This window comes from Diorhabda sublineata, chromosome 3, assembly GCF_026230105.1.
Source record: "Diorhabda sublineata isolate icDioSubl1.1 chromosome 3, icDioSubl1.1, whole genome shotgun sequence".
Taxonomy (NCBI): Eukaryota; Metazoa; Arthropoda; class Insecta; order Coleoptera; family Chrysomelidae; genus Diorhabda; species Diorhabda sublineata.
This window is the reverse complement of record NC_079476.1, coordinates 6,966,471-6,984,421: the sequence shown is the minus strand read 5'-3', so window position 1 is coordinate 6,984,421 and position 17,951 is coordinate 6,966,471. Positions and strand designations below refer to the sequence as shown.

Sequence of the window (17,951 nt, the reverse complement as noted above, 5' to 3'; positions counted from 1 at the left end):
CTTCGCAGTCGCCTACAATACATGCCAGCTTTCTTCTGCCCGCGTAGCGTCTACATGAAGCGATCGAATGTTGAAAAAAAGGTCCTCGTATATTAAAATTATTCTTTATTTATTTATAGTTATTATATAACTATATAAACACACAACATGACACAATGTTCTTCATACCTTGTGAAAAAAAGAAATATTTAAAGAATAGCACTTTTTTATCAGTTCTTTAGGAATTACAAGCAGGTAAATTAGATTAAAATATAAGTTCACATTCAATATCGCTATATTATATTTATACAAATGTTATTTCATACGAAAAGGTATAACTTAAAAAATGTCTACTAAATGAAGTAATAATACGCTTATGGATTACAAATGCTTCATCATTTTATTACTCTCTCTTTCAGAAAAATAGACTATATCACATAGATATAAATCACATAGATATAAATAATATTATTGGTGAAGTGGGTAGTTTAAATTGATTTTCCTTTGGCTTTGGTGCTTTTGGTATGCCTGGATAACCACAACTGATACAAATCAGGACAGACTTCAAAACTTCTAGTTTTGGTTTGTTAGGCCTAGTCCGAGTCATTAAAATTTTATATGATGTTCTCAAAAAGGAATAAGCAATAATAAGATAGGGAGTCGTCTGTAATTGGACCTCCTTCAATCACAGGCCTTTGAAAAGAATGATAATGGTTCAATTTAAATTGGGAAGATTACCAGTCGTCGAATGTAATGCCTTTTTGGCAATTATCGACGCGTCCCAGTAACAGAAGAGCGAAGGAAAGGCTTGCGCAATGATGTATACAACTCGTATGTGTATCGTGGTGGATCGTGGTGAGACACAAATATAAAGAAGTTGTTCATTCCAAATAATTCCGCCGTCATGTCTTCGTGATGATAAGTATAGGATTGGGAGATGTTTGTAGCGGATAAAGGCAATGCGTTTGGTACAAAATCATCTTTACTGATAGTATGAAGAGTAATAACTTGTTTTACTTTAGAGCAAGAAGTATTCATTACACAATTTTTAAAATCATTATCCCAGCCATATTTAACTACGTCGTATGTATCAAACCAGATTTAGTCCAATTTCACTAAATTTTTGTTTGAGTCTGTATGTCTTAATAATTTGTGAATATTTCATTATCATTTTTTTATATTAAAAAATACACCACAATGTCTTATACGATTTATAGTAATAATCAGGGTACGTGCACATTTTGTTCTTAACCATTGGTATTGAATTGGCTTTTTATAACATTCGTTGAAATATCATCTTTAGTCGCATCGTCAATTTTTATCAGTTTCCGCTTTATTAAGTTTTAATGTATAATCTAAAGCAGTGCTCCGCAACCGGTGTGCCACGGCACACCGGTGTGCCGCCGCTGAAACACAGGTGTGCCGCCGCTTGAAATTACACAACATATTTATTTTAATGCAATGTACTCTAATACAAATTTACAATTTATAAAAACGAATTGTATATACTTACCATATTTCAATGCAAAACCATAAATAAAATAATAATTGTTTAGCACTTGCTATAATGTATTCACAATATAGAAGAAATGGATGTCAATAGAAGTAAATAGAAGATGGACTCTGTAGTCTGGGTCGTACTGAAAACTTTACATTTTCAAGCATAAATACAATGTTACAACAAGAGCTCAAACGCTGTAGCAACTAAATCGAACTTGTATTGTGGTAGATTAAATTTGCGAATACGGCTCTAGCTAAAAATGTCATCACAACCAATAGAAACGCTCCTAACCACCTGCACAATGTTTATATCGACTGTTCCTGGAAAAAAAGTGATTGCGCAGAATTCAATAGTCAGCAGACAGCGTTATTTAGGACTTAGAACGGACCTAATATAATATTGTCACTGTTAGATACGAATTTCCGAACGAACTACTGGAGAGGATATTTTTCGAGTAACTGATGATTTCTTCAAAATACATAGTCTACAATGGAGTAACTGCATGAGTATTTGTACTGATGGCGCCGCAGCAATGACTGGTAACATAAAGGGTTTTGTTGCCTATGTAAAACAATAAAATCCGGCAATACAATTTACACATTGCTGCATACATCGGGAAGTATTGATGGTGAAGAATTTACCAGAACAACTTTTAAAAACTATGAATGAATGCATCAAAATTATAAATTTTATTAAATCAAGAGCTTTAAATACAAGAATTTTCGAAATGCTTTGTGAAGAAATGGGTTCAGAACATAAATCTTTATTATTTTATACTGAAGTACGTTGGTTATCCCGAGGAAAAGTGTAGGCTAAATTGTTTGAACTTCGCTGTGAAGTGCATCAGTTTTTACTAAATCAAAATATGCCCGAACTCGGCCAGCACTTCGAAGATAACAGTTGGATCGCCAAACTTGCATATATGGCTGACATTTTCGACAATCTTAATGAACTTAATAGAAAAATGCAAGGTCCGAATGAAAACTTATTAACCTGTTCCGACAAATTGCAATGGTTCAAAAATAAAATGGAACTTTGGCAGAATGAACTAAGTAACAACTCTTTAGAAACGTTTCAAAGGGTTCATAATACAATAATTGAAAATAGGCAATTAATTATCGATCTGGCCCAATCCCATTTAACAACACTGGAAAATAAATTCGACTACTATTTTCATTCGATTAAAAGTGAAGAATATGATTGGATTCGCAATCCTTTTGCAACTAATGCAAAAAAATCTGTTGATGCATTTTCTCTTAAATTTAAAGAAGAGTTTATTGAACTGAGTAACGACGGGACGTTAAAACTACATTTTGGAGAAGTTCCATTGGATGTTTTCTGGATTTCGGTTAAGAATGAATATCCTCAAATTTCAAAACAGGCTATTTCAATTTTAATCCCCTTTTCAACAACATATTCATGCGAACAAAGCTTTTCGACACTTGTTTTAATTCAAAATGATAAGCGGTCTTGCTTAAAAAATCTCGATCAAGAACTTCGAGTTGCACTATCAAATATCGAGCCCAATATAAAATACTTGTGTTCCTTGAAACAAGCTCAAGTATCACATTAATTACCCTTTTTGCCTATTTTTTTGTATTATTGTAGTTTTGTAATTAATTATATATGTTATGTACATATAATACCTTAAATATATAAAATAAAACGAATTAAAATATTAATTAATGTATTATTTTCTGATGTGTATACGTGTTGTTTTATTATATTTATACCTATTAAATTTGGTGTACCGTGAAAACCAGAAAAAGCTTTTGGTGTGCCACGAATAAAAAAACGTTGCGGACCACTGATCTAAAGTATCCTCTATCTATACAACGCGATAAATAGTAGAGTGAGGAATTAAAAATGATTGTTCAATCAATTTCATGATAGCATTTTCTGACTGATCTCTATGTTCTAATCTTAGCCACTCAAAATTATTCAAAATAACTCTTTGACGTTGGTCATGTAAATCTTTATGTCCAAATTCTCGACTGTCTCTCGGAATAACATTTTTTACAAGTCAGCTTGTAAGGGTTGATACAATGATATCCTCTTGCAAGCCAATAGAATGTGAAGTGCCTGGGCCCTATTTTGTTTCTTCCGTTTATAAACGACATCGCCTATCTAGACATCTGTGGTAAAATATGTCAATTTGCAGACGACACTAAGTTCTCTTGGAGAAACCCTGATCTAACAGCACTTCGTTTGACCATATCTAGTGATCTAATCATCCTTAAATCATGGTGCAATTTTAATCTTCTTTGTCTCAACGTTTCTAAAACTAAAGTTTCACCATATAAAAATACATTGCAGCCTTTTTTATTAAATAACATCACTATTGACATCATTGAATCTGTGAAATTTTTAGTGCTTGTTGTGGACAATTTCTTGAAATGGAAATTACATATTGCCGCCTTATCTAGAAAATTAGGTCCATCCTGTTTTGCGCTGAGATCAGTTTCCAAAGAACTGAACTTATCCATCTCCATAACAGTTTACTATGCCCTTATTGAGTCCTTTCCTTCTCGGGTACGTGTGGTGTGACTCAATTTGAGCGAATCTTCAAACTACAAAAGTGAGCTGTTAGATATTTACTCGGTCTAAATAGCAGGGTTCACTGCAGGGACTTCTTTAAAAGAGTGAAAATTCTGACTCTGACTTCCTTATTCATCTTTGAATCCGTAAGCATGCTTCTTTAATTTCAGATAGGTCGTTGCTATCCACTTAGGAATGTGGAGCACTACTTTTACTTATCTACACCACGTTCATAATTAGTTAGGTGCTCAATATTTTAAAATGCAAAAAACTGCACAATCACTTGCCAATTGAAATCAAATCGATATCATCTTTTCCCGCATTTCGCAATAATTTGAAGGCATTTTATTATATTGTGGTTTCCTTATGTATATTGAAATTTTATACTTATTTTTACGTTTGTTTGTTCGTTTTCACGAGCTTTTGTCTACAAATTGTATCAATTTTTGACAATAAAGTATTTTTCTCCCTCACAATATTTTACACTGTATCGTCTACGTCAAATGATCGCCAAAAGCAATTGTTCTAAACAAATTTAACTAGTTGATAATAGTGGAATTAAAACACTAGAACTAAATACAAAAATATCAACTAAGCGGGGATCCCAAACACAAATTGAAATAATTATAACATGCATTAAGAAAGAACTATTAAGCGCCACTGTCAACAGCCAAACCCAAACTAAATATTCTATTAATTTCGAATAACTGTATGACTTCTTTGAAATAATTAGTTGGCTTTTTTTATCTCAACGCTTCCAGGAACACTCTGATTTCTTGCCGGGGCTAATAAGGAAACGTTGACTTGTGAAATTCACTACTTTTGTTGTGGAAATGGCTACTATAAGCGCTGCTTTACAACTCCCCTTGGTACATCGGTTTTGCGGTCGAATTTCTCTAAAATTTTTGTCTTTAAAATTGTACTCTCTCTGCATTTCCTAGAATTTCAATTACACATCAATGTAGTAATTTTTTCGTCAAACAAGTGGTTGTGGTTCTGTAGGTTCTAGTGTTCGGAAAAGGCCTGCTTTGGTCGCTGACTCCCGAGATTTGCACTTCTCTTAAGAAAAGAGTCCTGATAAATTGCCGCTATTAACACCTTAGGGCGAGTTCAGTGTTCCTTGGTAATGGTATTATGTTGGACAGTTCGGAATATCATCGGACGTGGTAGTATCTGGTCGAAGTTTCTGATCAACTCTGGACCTATGAGTCGATTTGCTCTCATCTGTACTGAGTCGCATATCCTCAGGGTATGCATGAGAACCGAGTTCTAAGTGTGCAAGCAATATTCCGAAGATAAACGAATCTGGGCCTTGTAGAAGATTAGAAACTATTGCGAAATATCTAGCTTTTTGGTTTTGAAAGAGGCTTCCAGTTTTTGTTAAGCTGCTTTAGCAATTCGGCCACGTGACTATGCCATAGCATGTTACATATTACTCCCAGCCTCAACACACAATAGGTGAATTTGCGCATCCTCAGGCATGTTCAGGCAGGACCAAATCCTAAGCCACAATGCCAACCTTTTTTGTAAATACAGCAGCCTGGTTCTTTGCTGCATGAACTCAATCAGATTGCTTCCACCCCACTCCAGGATGTTTTCAAGATGTTGGATATTAGCCCAGTTTTACTGAGGCGATAGATTCGAGTGACGACACCAGTGTTGTATCTTCGGTGAAGCTATTTCGGTGCATAATAATTTCACACAGTAATACATTTCTCCAAGACTAGATAATATTCTTTAGAGTTTAATTTTGAATAAGCTGACTAATTTGATAAATGAAAATTTGACATTTGACAGTCACTTTCAACTTTACACATCCTATAAAAATAGTTATTAAAATGACAGTGTAGCCATTTCATGAAATCAACGATATCTAGAAATTGGAAGACCCTATATATGTTATTGTTGTATGTAAAAAATCAAGATTGAAGATGTCAGTCACCGTATTGGTGAATTTATCAGAATAATAACTACTAAATTTATTTTAAATTCTGAACTTTTACCAGCTCATTAGCTTGTATAAGTACAGTACTAAATTCAAAATCCTGCGTTACTCACCGAAATAAAATTCGTTCTAATACAGTTTTCTATCAATTCATTCAACTTAATCCGTACATAAATAAAGTGAGATAGAGAAAACCATTAAAAATATTGTGGTAAACATCATCAATCAACTATAATATCTGAGAATATAATATTTGTATAGGTACTGTGACGTATTTTTTAGGTTATATTTATGATTTTTCTTACCTTGATAGTTACTATACATCCGCCCAATGCCATTATATTAACAAGGGTGTGGTAAGAGTCCATTAACAGAGTCAAAGCATGGGTGAGATGACTAATAATTAATTCGATTATGAAAAAAGTTATTGTCAATCCTAGTACCACGTACAACTGGAAAGGTTGCATTCTTCGTACCCATTCTTTCATTGGCATAATCGGACCGTCCTGAAATACAGAATATTAAATAGTATAAATACCTTGATTTTCCTATTAAAATGCAAAAGGAATACTAAAATTTCTTCATTAAAAGAGCACTCAACGATTGCTTGTATATTAAATAATGGTACCGAATAAATATCATGGGAAAAACTAAAAACATATACAATTATATTAAAAAATCAAAATAATCTAGGGAACCTTTCGTAAGAGCTCTGGTATTATTCTGAAATGCCTATTTGTTGATAATATAAAATATGAGATTCATCGGCAAGTCATAAAATGTTGATGAGGGCTTTTGTAGTATTGGAAAACATTTGGTAGCAGTTTTTTCTTGTTTGTATCGGTATTTTCAACGTCTAGGTTGATTTTGGTTAATAGAATTAATGTCGATCGCGCTCGCGCTGACACCGTCGCTCGTATTCAACATAAATTAAATAGATAACAAAGTGAAATTTATAAATACAAACGCACGCGCTCGCAATCAAGTTCACGTCGAGTTGGAACTGGGAGAATTTTATGTTCGATGCTCCCGTTCCAGCGCCTAGCGAATTAAAACAGATATCCAGGCAATATGACCACGTATACAATGCAGCAATAAACAAATTCAACCATAACTAGGATAGAAGCAATATTAACAAATCTCAAAAATATTGAAGCTTAGAACAAATCAAACAAAGCTGACATTTATCTTCGGTAATTATCTAGATTAGATTGTACTCCTCCGATTTCGTTAAAATTTTAGTATGTTTTAGAGAAAATTATGCTGAAAAATTTGATATTTATATTTAGGGCGCGGAAATCATCCCTTCACATAGTTTTTCAACTTTGAAGTTCCAGAAAAAGATAATAATTTATACATCATAGTTTAGCTTCGCATGTCTAACCTAACCTAACCTAACCTAACCTAATCTAACCTAACCTAACCACTAATTTTTACTAAGATTATTGATAGAATATCGATCAATAATCAGCAATACACAAAAATTTATAGAATTTTATCTTTTTCATGGTCAAACAAGAATGAAAAAAAAAACAAATATTGATAGATTTACTAACGATAGTCGTATGTAAACAAACTAGACTAAATTCTCTGCAAATTTTATGATACATGATGTCATCATTAGGTAATGAAGACATGCAAAGCTAAACTATTATGTATATTTTTCTTTTCTGGAACTTCAAAGTTGAGAACTATGTGAAGGGATGATTTCTGCGACCTAAATATAAATATCAAATTTCTCTATAACATACTAAAATTTTAATGAAATCGGAGGGGTGTAACCTAATCTAGATAATTACGTTTTCTTCTACTATGCAAAGGAAATGTTTAAATAAGGAAAATATTTTGCAACCAACCAATCAAATCCCCAGTGACAAAGAAAAGTCGAAAAATTTATAAGTAGAGTCCAACGCGAGCTTGATTGTAGTGCGGGCGCGAACATATACGAGTAGTTCGTCCAATACCAATTGCAGATTATAAAAAACCCTTGCCGACAATTTTTTTATCTACCATAAGCGTAGATACCTCATTCATAGAAATTTATTATTTTTATAAATACTTTGAAAAATATGTGTATCTTATGCCAGAAAATATTCATTAAAAAGTAATCGAATCATTATAAATTGGACGGCGTTATACGCCCTTATTTAGAAAAATGTACTTAACTGTAATCCTACTTGGAACTTGGAAAAAAATTATTATTATACCTCGTTAACTTGCAACTGAATATTAAATTATAAAACTTAAACAGATTAGAAATATGTACCTGCCTTCAAGGGAGTTTGGTTTAAGCAGGGTACCAGACGTGAACTGAGCCTTTTTTGTACCCGATTCGTCTATCAGAAGTTCGGTAGTCTTTTATTTGACGCAAATAATCTTGTCACTATAGAACTAACCTTGACGATTCGATTATTGCCATCCGTTTATTCAGTTTTTTGTGTTTAAAACCACATACTGACAAAAATTTACGCAATGTTTCTAAGCTGTTATAATTGTATTTTGGATAATCTGCTACCTTTTGCTGTATTACTTACTAATGTTACAACCCTGTTCTCCTTATATAAATTGTCCTACATATAAATTCTTGAGTAGCTTTGTCAACCGAAATCAGTTTTTCTTTACATGTTTTCTGTTCTGTGAATGATCCACAGCAGCTTTTTGTGACTACTCGATAAATGGGAGATTTACGAATTAAATAAATCACACCAAGACACGCCACTGCTTATCGCTGAAGGTCTAGCAGAGATATTTCAAAGAAATTGTGTGCATACTCTTTGTTGTTTTCATTGGTAAACAGTGGAGATGATGAGTGGAGTGAAGGCTTGTTAGATGTTTATCTAATTCTATACGGAGAGTAAACATTATTTTTCATTTCTTAATTTGACATGAGTGTCGCGTGTAGGTTTCAGGGTTCAGTGAGTGGAGAAAGATCGATGATATTTTAGCTGCGACGAGTAATTGAAAGCAGTATGGATAGATGAAGCAGGTGGAAACTATAGCAAAGAAGTCCGGAATTCCCTATCCAGTGTTATTTGTCATTTGGTGAGACGATACCGAGGGATTGGCGATGTTAGATGATAGAGACGTACAATGACAAAGGATTCTATATAAGACCGTCGTATTAGCTTACAGACAGTAGGAGATCGCAAAATTACTGCATGTCAGTTGGCAAGTGAGCTACATTGTACACAAAATGTCCCTGTGAGTTGCCAAATAGTGAATAACAGATCACACGAGTTTATCCTTTACGCTCGGAGACCGCTTTGGATACTTCCTTTAAATAGGAGCAATCACGGTATACGATTAACATGGATACATGAACACTTAAACTGAGGAAAAGAGAAGAATGGTGAAACTATTCTCTTCACGGATAAATCCCGCTTTGATTCTCATTCTTATACCCCTCGTATTCGTGTGTGTTGGCGACCTGGAAATCTGGACAGCCTTACTGCTGTTACCAAGGAGGAACAGTAATGGCGTGGGCCGGTATTCGTATTGGAAAAGGAACTAAACTCTTATTACACAATTTGATCAGCGCCAGTTGTTGTGAAAACATTCTGCAACCAATTCTGCGTTAAAATTTAACACATTCTTCAATCTCTGAAGATGATAACTTGGTTATCGAAACGCGCGCCAGACAGTGTAGTTGTGGCTGTTGGTGTAGTGGTATTGTTAACAGTGTGTTCAGTATGAATATCACCAACGGTTTCAAAAATTCCAACTTGGAATACAGATAGACCAAAAATAGTTTTATATATACAACATTTAGCTGTGGAATATAAAATTAATAGAACACAGTCTACTACTTCATTTCATAAAGTCTCAACGATAGTAGCAGAGCAGTAGTTATTATTTATTAAATTGTAAAACGGTTTCAAAAATTCTAACTTGGAATACAGATAGACCAAAAATAGTTCTATGTAGCTGTGGAATATAAAATTAATAGATCAAAGTCTACTGCTTCATTTCATAAAGTCTCAACGATAGTAGCAGAGCAGTAGTTATTATTTATTAAATTGTAAAACTTGTTTCTTTTTGTAAATTCATAATTCACATCAGCTTACTACGAATTTCCCTGTTTTCCCGCATTTCTTCTTCACCCCATAATATATAATAGTATATAAAAATAGTAATCTTAATTTTCTTAACGTCCGAGGTCATCTTTCAATAATTTGTTTGTTTACATAAAGAGTAGTCACTAATAGTTTTATTTTTGATAATATGATAATCATTATGTACAAAGCATTTGAAATATGTCAAGTAAGCCGAAATAATACCTCACGTAGGATCACGACGATATAATTTATTCACATCGTAATGAAATTATGTACAGAATATTAATGAATTAATTTCCAGATAAAACATTTAAATAGGTTACGATTGTATTGAAAACTTGAGGAACTTCAAACATTTAAAATTACAACAAACAATTTATCACAACAAAAATTAAGTAAGATTTTTTAAAAATCGGCAGCAAGTGAAATATTAATGCCAATTGGTCGATATAAATCGGCAGTAACATCGCTATTTAGAGCCTAGGCAAGTAACTGAACCGTTATCCACTTAATTTTCGAAAGCAGCCTATTACATGTCAACCAGCTTAGTACCTTTTAACATTACGGATAATTCAAACTTTTCTATAACAATTAATGTAAATGAATGAATAGAACTAAAATTTGCATGCTTATTTAAGAAAAAATCATATTTTTGTATGTCCTCCAGTAGGAAGAAAAAACTCAATCTTAAGTCATTCAAGATGGGAGGGCCATTGAGTGGACATTTTACCCACATAGTAAATATCTGTGAAACAATTATAAAAAGGAGATTATCACTAAAGCCACGAAAGCCCTGATGGTGTGCAGATTAAGTTACTGGAATGGAAGGAAATCAAATAGAAGACAGACTTGCTCAAGTATGGGCGGAAAAACCCTTAATAGGAACTTAACTCTTTTGTGGAATCTGTTACAAAACAAAAGTTGAAATACTAGAAAAGAAGATAGAAAGAAAGGAAACTAGTTACTCGTACGATCGATAGGGGTTGAGACAAGTGAAGGTACTCCTGAGAACTCTAGAAAATTACACCTAAAAGCGTATGAAATAAAAGATGAAAAGCTTTGGCAAATGAAGCTAGCCAGTGCTACAAAAAGAAAAGAGAACACAGTAGCTCCTTTGAGTCACAGTGTATGTATTATTTATTATACAAGTGCGTGAAGTGTACTTCTGTGTAAGAATGCACAAAAGTACTTCACGTACGAGTATCATACTATATTTTATTTACTACTACATTGAAAAATACTTTTCCTCAATTATACATTACATATCGTCGGTCTAATTTTAACATCTTGCCACCCAAAAATAGAAAATTTTGCAGAAGACTAAATAATGACGTAAAACTGATTTTGAAAAGGATATTCTGTAAATTAAATGGTTGAATAGAAAGAGTTGAGAATAATTTGTTGAAAACAAAATTATAAATATATATATATATATATATATATATATATATATATATATATATTTGTTACGTAATCTAACGATCTAACTGAAAAACAGATATTAATTACTCAAATTAATATTTACCGTGAAATTTGAACCATTGCTTATATTATTGATTATTATATTTAGTAATTTCGTTACTCAAAAATTGTGACAGTAAAGTTTCTATTTTTGAGGTTAAATGCGCCCCGGTATCGAGGAAATCGACATGCGTCGATTTGGGTTCTGGCTCCTCCAGTGCAGAAGTTTCTGCATATCCGCAAATTCTTGCCTTTGGACATTAAAATTTTTAGCCGTCTCTTTTTTATTGTTAGGATAATTTTCGATGTAGCCTTCTGCGTAGAAGATTTCCAACCCGTCGTGTCGTTAAACTGCTGATATATCTACTCCCCGGTCGCCTACAACAATGAGCTGTGTAGTCCTTGGGTTGGACAAATTTGGTACATTTATTCTTGCAATATGTCTAAAAAAACCTTCATTATTTACTTCTGAAGATAACTAAGACACATATTTCTTGTAAATATCTAGGCAACTTGGTTTATGGCTCTCTGGTTGTCGTTTTATAGAGGTTATAAGTTTATGAAATTCACTCATATCAATGTTTAAATTTATATGTATGGTAGTTTCCAACATTGAGTAATGGGATCATAAAGTTGATTATTTCCGTTGACATTGGCGTGACTTTTCCAAGAAATATGCAATAAAAACATTTTCTGTGTAATTTTTGATTTTTTTAGCGTTTGACTAAAAATCGCCATATGACTTCATCTATATTTTTCTCCACTTTTTCAAAAGCAGGTTATGAGTTACACTGCACTCAATTTCTGAAATTTCAGGAAGAAAGCAATCAGATTTTTCTTCCACATTTATTTACGAGGATGTATTGATATCTAGTTAGTCTAGACCGGTTCTTATATTATATTTTTCATTCACTTTTGTAATGGACTGTAGAATGTTTGACACTTCACTATTGAGGCCTATGATTTTTTTATTTTATCCAAATAAACAATTTCTTATATATCATGAGGCTCAATATTTTTCTTCACCATATCACACTGGTTGGTCAAAATATTTTAGAAATTATCACTTTGTAATATTTAACTGAAAAATCAGCTAATGAGTAAAGTTGAAATCTATTGCCTTGAACACTAACGTACGAGGCATATTTTTTAAGTAAGTACCGTTTTGCGATTCCGCCGCCGCAACCCCAAGGTCGGCATTCCGTACATGCGCGCTGGTTACCTACATCTCTTAGACCCATCACCCAAAAAAGTGAAATTTGAGCAAACAACTTCTGCCCGGAAAATCATGTGCAGTTTTTTGGGACAGAAAAGGAGTATTGCTAGTGGAGTTTCGGCCTCGTAATGTGACAATCAACGCAGCGTTTTATTGTGACACATTCAACAATCTGCGTAGTGCAATCCAGAACAAAAGACGTGGCAAGTTGAGTAAGGGTATCGTTTTGCTGCATGACAATGCCCGTCCACATGTGGCTAATCGGACCAAAGATCCCATCAAATCTTTTCAGTGGGAAACTCTAGATCATCCTCCCTACAGCCCTGATCTGGCGCTCAGCGACTACCATTTGTTCTTGCACTTGAAAAAACACGTGGGCGGTGAGCGACTTCGAGACGATAACGAAGTCACAACAGTTGTGATACAGTGGTTAACAAGTCAGGCGGCGGAATTTTATGAGGAGGGTATTCAAAAACTGGTGCCACGTTATGACAAGTGCCTCAATATTCACGGAAATTATGTAGAAAAGTAGATTAAGGTACAGGCTTTCATGTAAAAATAAAATTATTGCGATGTCTTTGCACTTCTTTTTTTAATTTTAAAACGGTACTTACTTAAAAAAATATGCCTCGTATAATTTGATAAGGTTAAAATTATTTTAAAGTAGTAAATGAACATAGAAATATCACAATAAGTATTGTTGTTTTAAGTGTTAGTCCACTGCTTAACTGCTTAACTCACTGTATACATCAAATGCCACACTTTATGCTAATACTCCGAGGATGGTTCAAATATAAGCCGCAATTTTTGAATAAACGCGCGAAAAAGTTATTGATGTCAAAGTGACTAGATTGGATGTTAGACTGGTCTATTATGAAGCGTAGAGAAGACACACGGGTTAAACCGCGTTGAGATTCCGTTCGGGAGAAGCTATCGAAATAGAGAAACGTCCAAACTGTCTGAACACAAGGGACTACAGCCAGAGTTTACCAGCAACATGGAAACATCTTCTTCATCCACCTCGCTCCAATTCCACTTCGGCCAGTAAGAACATTTCCTTTAAAGCCCCCCGAGAAGCCGATCTCCACACATTTATTACCCCTCCCGCCAATGATTAACTTCTCACGCGCGATAAAACCTCAAAACCTACCAATAGGTCCCTTATAATTACAAGGTCCAGGCGACTAGCTCCCCAATTATCTCAAGACCAGCAGTAAGTGTGTTAGTGTCAAGTTTTATATTTTATTTTAATTATTTTTTGTTTTTTTGTTTCAGCTTTTCATTTCCTCGGTAAAATTCCAAGCAGTAGGCAGATTGAGGCCTTGGAATCAACCAGGAGAAAGGGGTGAGTCGTTACGTGGAGTAGGCAGATTGAGACCACGGAATCACTTCTTACCAATGAACGAATAACCACCCTATTCCCACCCTTCTCTTTATAATAGCTCCAAAGCGGGAGCCGAAAGGTCGAGAATTTTTAAAATTCCAACGCGGTTCAACCCTGATATGTTTATGTTTCTAAATGTTCTTGATTTTAGGTCTCTTCTGTTTCAAGATCAGTTTTTTTAATAACTTTCAAAAGATAGATGAAAATTGACGTTTCGACTAATGTTAAGTCTTTATCAAAATAAAACATTAATATATTTTCCGAGCTTCCGAATACAAGTCTTCATCATCGTAATCACCGTCTTGGACTGAAATTATGATCAAATACAATATAAGAAATATGTATAAATGTATAACAATAATAAAATTTCACTTACAATAATTCATTTTAAAAATTTCGCTGTTTTTGGATAGTCTTAATGCTTGTATAAATTTTCAAACTCAGAATTCAAAATTTAATATTCAAATATACGTTGATAGAAATATTGATTAATTGAAATATTGATTCTGGTTACTATAGGAATTTTTATCAATTTTTAATTCAATAGATCAATATTTCAATTAATCAATATTTCTAGCAACATCAAATTGAATATTGTATTTTGAACTCAGAGTTTGAAAATTTATAGAAGCAATAATACTATCCGAAACTCGAGAAAATGTTTCAATTAATTATTGTAATTAAAATTTTATTATTGTTATACATTTATACATATTTGTTATATTGTATTTGATCATAATTTCAGTTCCAGACGATGATTACATAAGTCTCGGAAGCTCGGAAAATATATTAAAGTTAGTCCACTTTCGTGTTTCATTGCCACGTTCCCAATAGAAAACCGTGTTTTCTTAACGAAGTAAGTCATAGCAAAAGATTAAGGAGTTGGGTTTCACATTGACGGTGCATATGGTAATCAATATTACGTTAAAAATTCTTGAATATATAATGCACATATTTTTACAAACTACAATAACTTATTAAAACTGATAAATTTAATATATACATGTGTAATATTTACCGATCTATCTTTAGCCCGGGTTTGTGTGATTTATGATAACTAATTTGAGTCAATTTTATTAGTGTGCGATTGAAGATCGGTTATTGTCATAGCCGACAAGGGGTAACTCACTAATCGTGTTGGAAGTACAGACCAACCGAAAGGATTCTACCTGGTGAACCTCATCAGGATCATTTCATACTCTGTGTTGTGAAAATGCGAATGAAAGCTAATCTAAAAAAATTTCGTACCTGTGAATGTCAAGACCTACATTTTATGATGGCATCTGATACAAATTGACTTAAGACATGAAGACACACAATTAAGATTGTCAGTGACACCTGAAGAAAGGTTAGTAATTAGGATAAGGTGTGTTTTTCACATTAAATAAGTACACAGGAGATGTGATTATACTTCGATAATATTATTAATTCCTTAATTATAAGTTACCCACTAGTATATGTGCTTCATAGATCTCACCAAAGCATTCGACAGGGTAAGGGTAAGCGACTTAATAGACATCCTAAAAAAGAAATACGTTCCTAAAACCATAATAAACATCATAAGACATGTAAACTATAACACATCCACTCACTTATTAGTTAACAAAAACCTGACAGAGGAAATACAAACACCAACGGGTATCCGACAGGAAGACTACTTAAGCCCGCAACTGTTCAACCTGATAATGGACGAAATAATAAATCATGACAAGAATACAGCAAGAGGATATTCACTTATAGCGGGCGCAATAAAAATAATCTGTTCTGCCGATGACGCTGAAATTGTGGCAGAGAGCGAAGACGACTTACTAAAACCTTATCTACCGCAAACACTAAAACCCTTGTTATCTCTAAAGAACCAATGAGGTGCAAACTCGCCCTAGAAAATAAAACCATAGAACAGGTAATGTCATTTGACTACCTAGGCACACAAATCAGCGCAGACCAGAACAGAATAAATGAAGTAAAAGGACAAGCAAACAAAACCAGCCGACTATCAGGCGCACTCCGGGACATTATCTGGAATAGTACAAGTATGAACAAAAGAGCAAAAGTTAAAATATACAAAACTTGCGTTAGACCCATATTGACATATGCTACAGAAACAAAAGCGGACAACAAAAGAACAAAAACATCATTCGAACAACAGAAATGAAAGAGAAACAGAGGCAGAAGACACAAATGTGAGGTGGAAGACATAGTCACAGGATGACCAGAGAAAGATTAGCAAAGATCACACGAAACGGTAAACCGGTGATACGACGACCTTTAGGAAGACTCTAAAAAGATTGATGGATTCATAAATATCAACATCTCAAGGATGACAAGTTGGAAACTACAGGACTGATACCTACAATACGTTGAAGAAGAAAACTAATTATCCAATAAACGGTGGTTTTACAATAGCGGTTACATTATTTCACAATAAAAGGTAGTAAGTACCAGGATTAAGTAAATTACTATTCAGAAAAAAAATCATTATAAATTTTATCTTCAGCGTTACTGCTCTAGTCTTAAAACTCTTGGTGAAGAATTCATTAAGTACAATAAATTATTCCGGGAAGGCTCTGGACTAGCAAATAAAATATCCTGGATAGTTAGAAGCATAGCTGTTAGATATATGCTTGTATTTTTTCAAAGCATACTGATACCAGTGAGCAGCTACATTCGTGTCTCGTTTGTACGCGACAGTACAAAATAGCGTCCACGCTGCTGCGCGTACTCCCGCTCCGCTTTGAATACGCTCGCAATCCGCTAGTATAATAAGGACCTTAAAGTGTGCGTAATTTCGTTACATACATACGTACCAAATATAAACACCAAATGCGATTAAGTTAGTGTAGACGATTAAATCCTTAACGGAGTTGATTTACTACCAGTAGCTTCTCACGCGAAGTTTGAGCGTTATTTGTTATTAAGTTTAATAACATACATTTAATTTTGAATACAAATATAATGTTATTTCCTCACGCATGAGTGATACAGCCGCATTCAGCACATTATGATCACATTCTACTTAACTATCGTCAACAAACAAATACAGAATACGATAAATTTATATGAATAAAACATAATGTGTGTATTTATTCTAGTATACGATAAAACAGGCAAATAAAATATACATGAGTGCGAATTATAATATTTCAACGTTTGTTGTTGTAATTATATGAAATTATATATGAAATATAGTAGCAAAATATTGTATTTAAATCTGTGTAGGTTAGAGAATGAAAATAGGAATATGAGAAAATGGAATTGAATAAAATATCTATACGTACATGAATTAATATACACACACTTTATCCTATGTTCAAAACGAGAACTATTAATGCCGAAACTACACACTCACTGACTGACTATCATTCAGTAATCGCTGTTTTATTGCCAATTATACAATAAATGCAATACAATTGTTAAATTTCCGGTTTCTTTTTGACATTAGTTCTATTTTATTTCAGTTGTTAAATGATCACGCCGAACTTCTAACCAATACTTACTTTGTACTAAAAACAATTTTTTATCAGTGAGATTAGGTTAGGTTATCAAATTCTATTATATATATATATATATATATATATATATATATATATATATATATATATATATATATATATATATATTCACTAGTAGGGTCATTAGCACTATAACAGATTACATAAGATTACATAGAACAATGGTAGTTAGAATACATGAGACAGATACATGTATTGTTACTATATTACAATATTTGTGATTTTTGATAAATATTTCATTTTACCAAGCATTTGAAAATCCCTTTCAATATGAATTATATTGAGAAATATAAATTTATTCAATCTTTCAGAATAGAAAAAACAGTTTATTTAGACTGATCAAGAAACCATTCTCATCAT

At 33.3% G+C, this 17,951-nt stretch overlaps 1 protein-coding gene across 1 annotated transcript in view; it reads right to left on the bottom strand.

Annotated features, from left to right (window-relative positions):
- The window catches only part of LOC130441348 (uncharacterized), a 99,236-nt gene that overhangs the window by 63,952 nt on the left and 17,333 nt on the right, over positions 1-17,951 (bottom strand). The window contains exon 2 of the mRNA XM_056774975.1: positions 6,269-6,469. Within this exon, the coding sequence (XP_056630953.1) occupies positions 6,269-6,469 (201 nt within the window). The remainder of the gene's footprint in view (positions 1-6,268; positions 6,470-17,951) is intronic.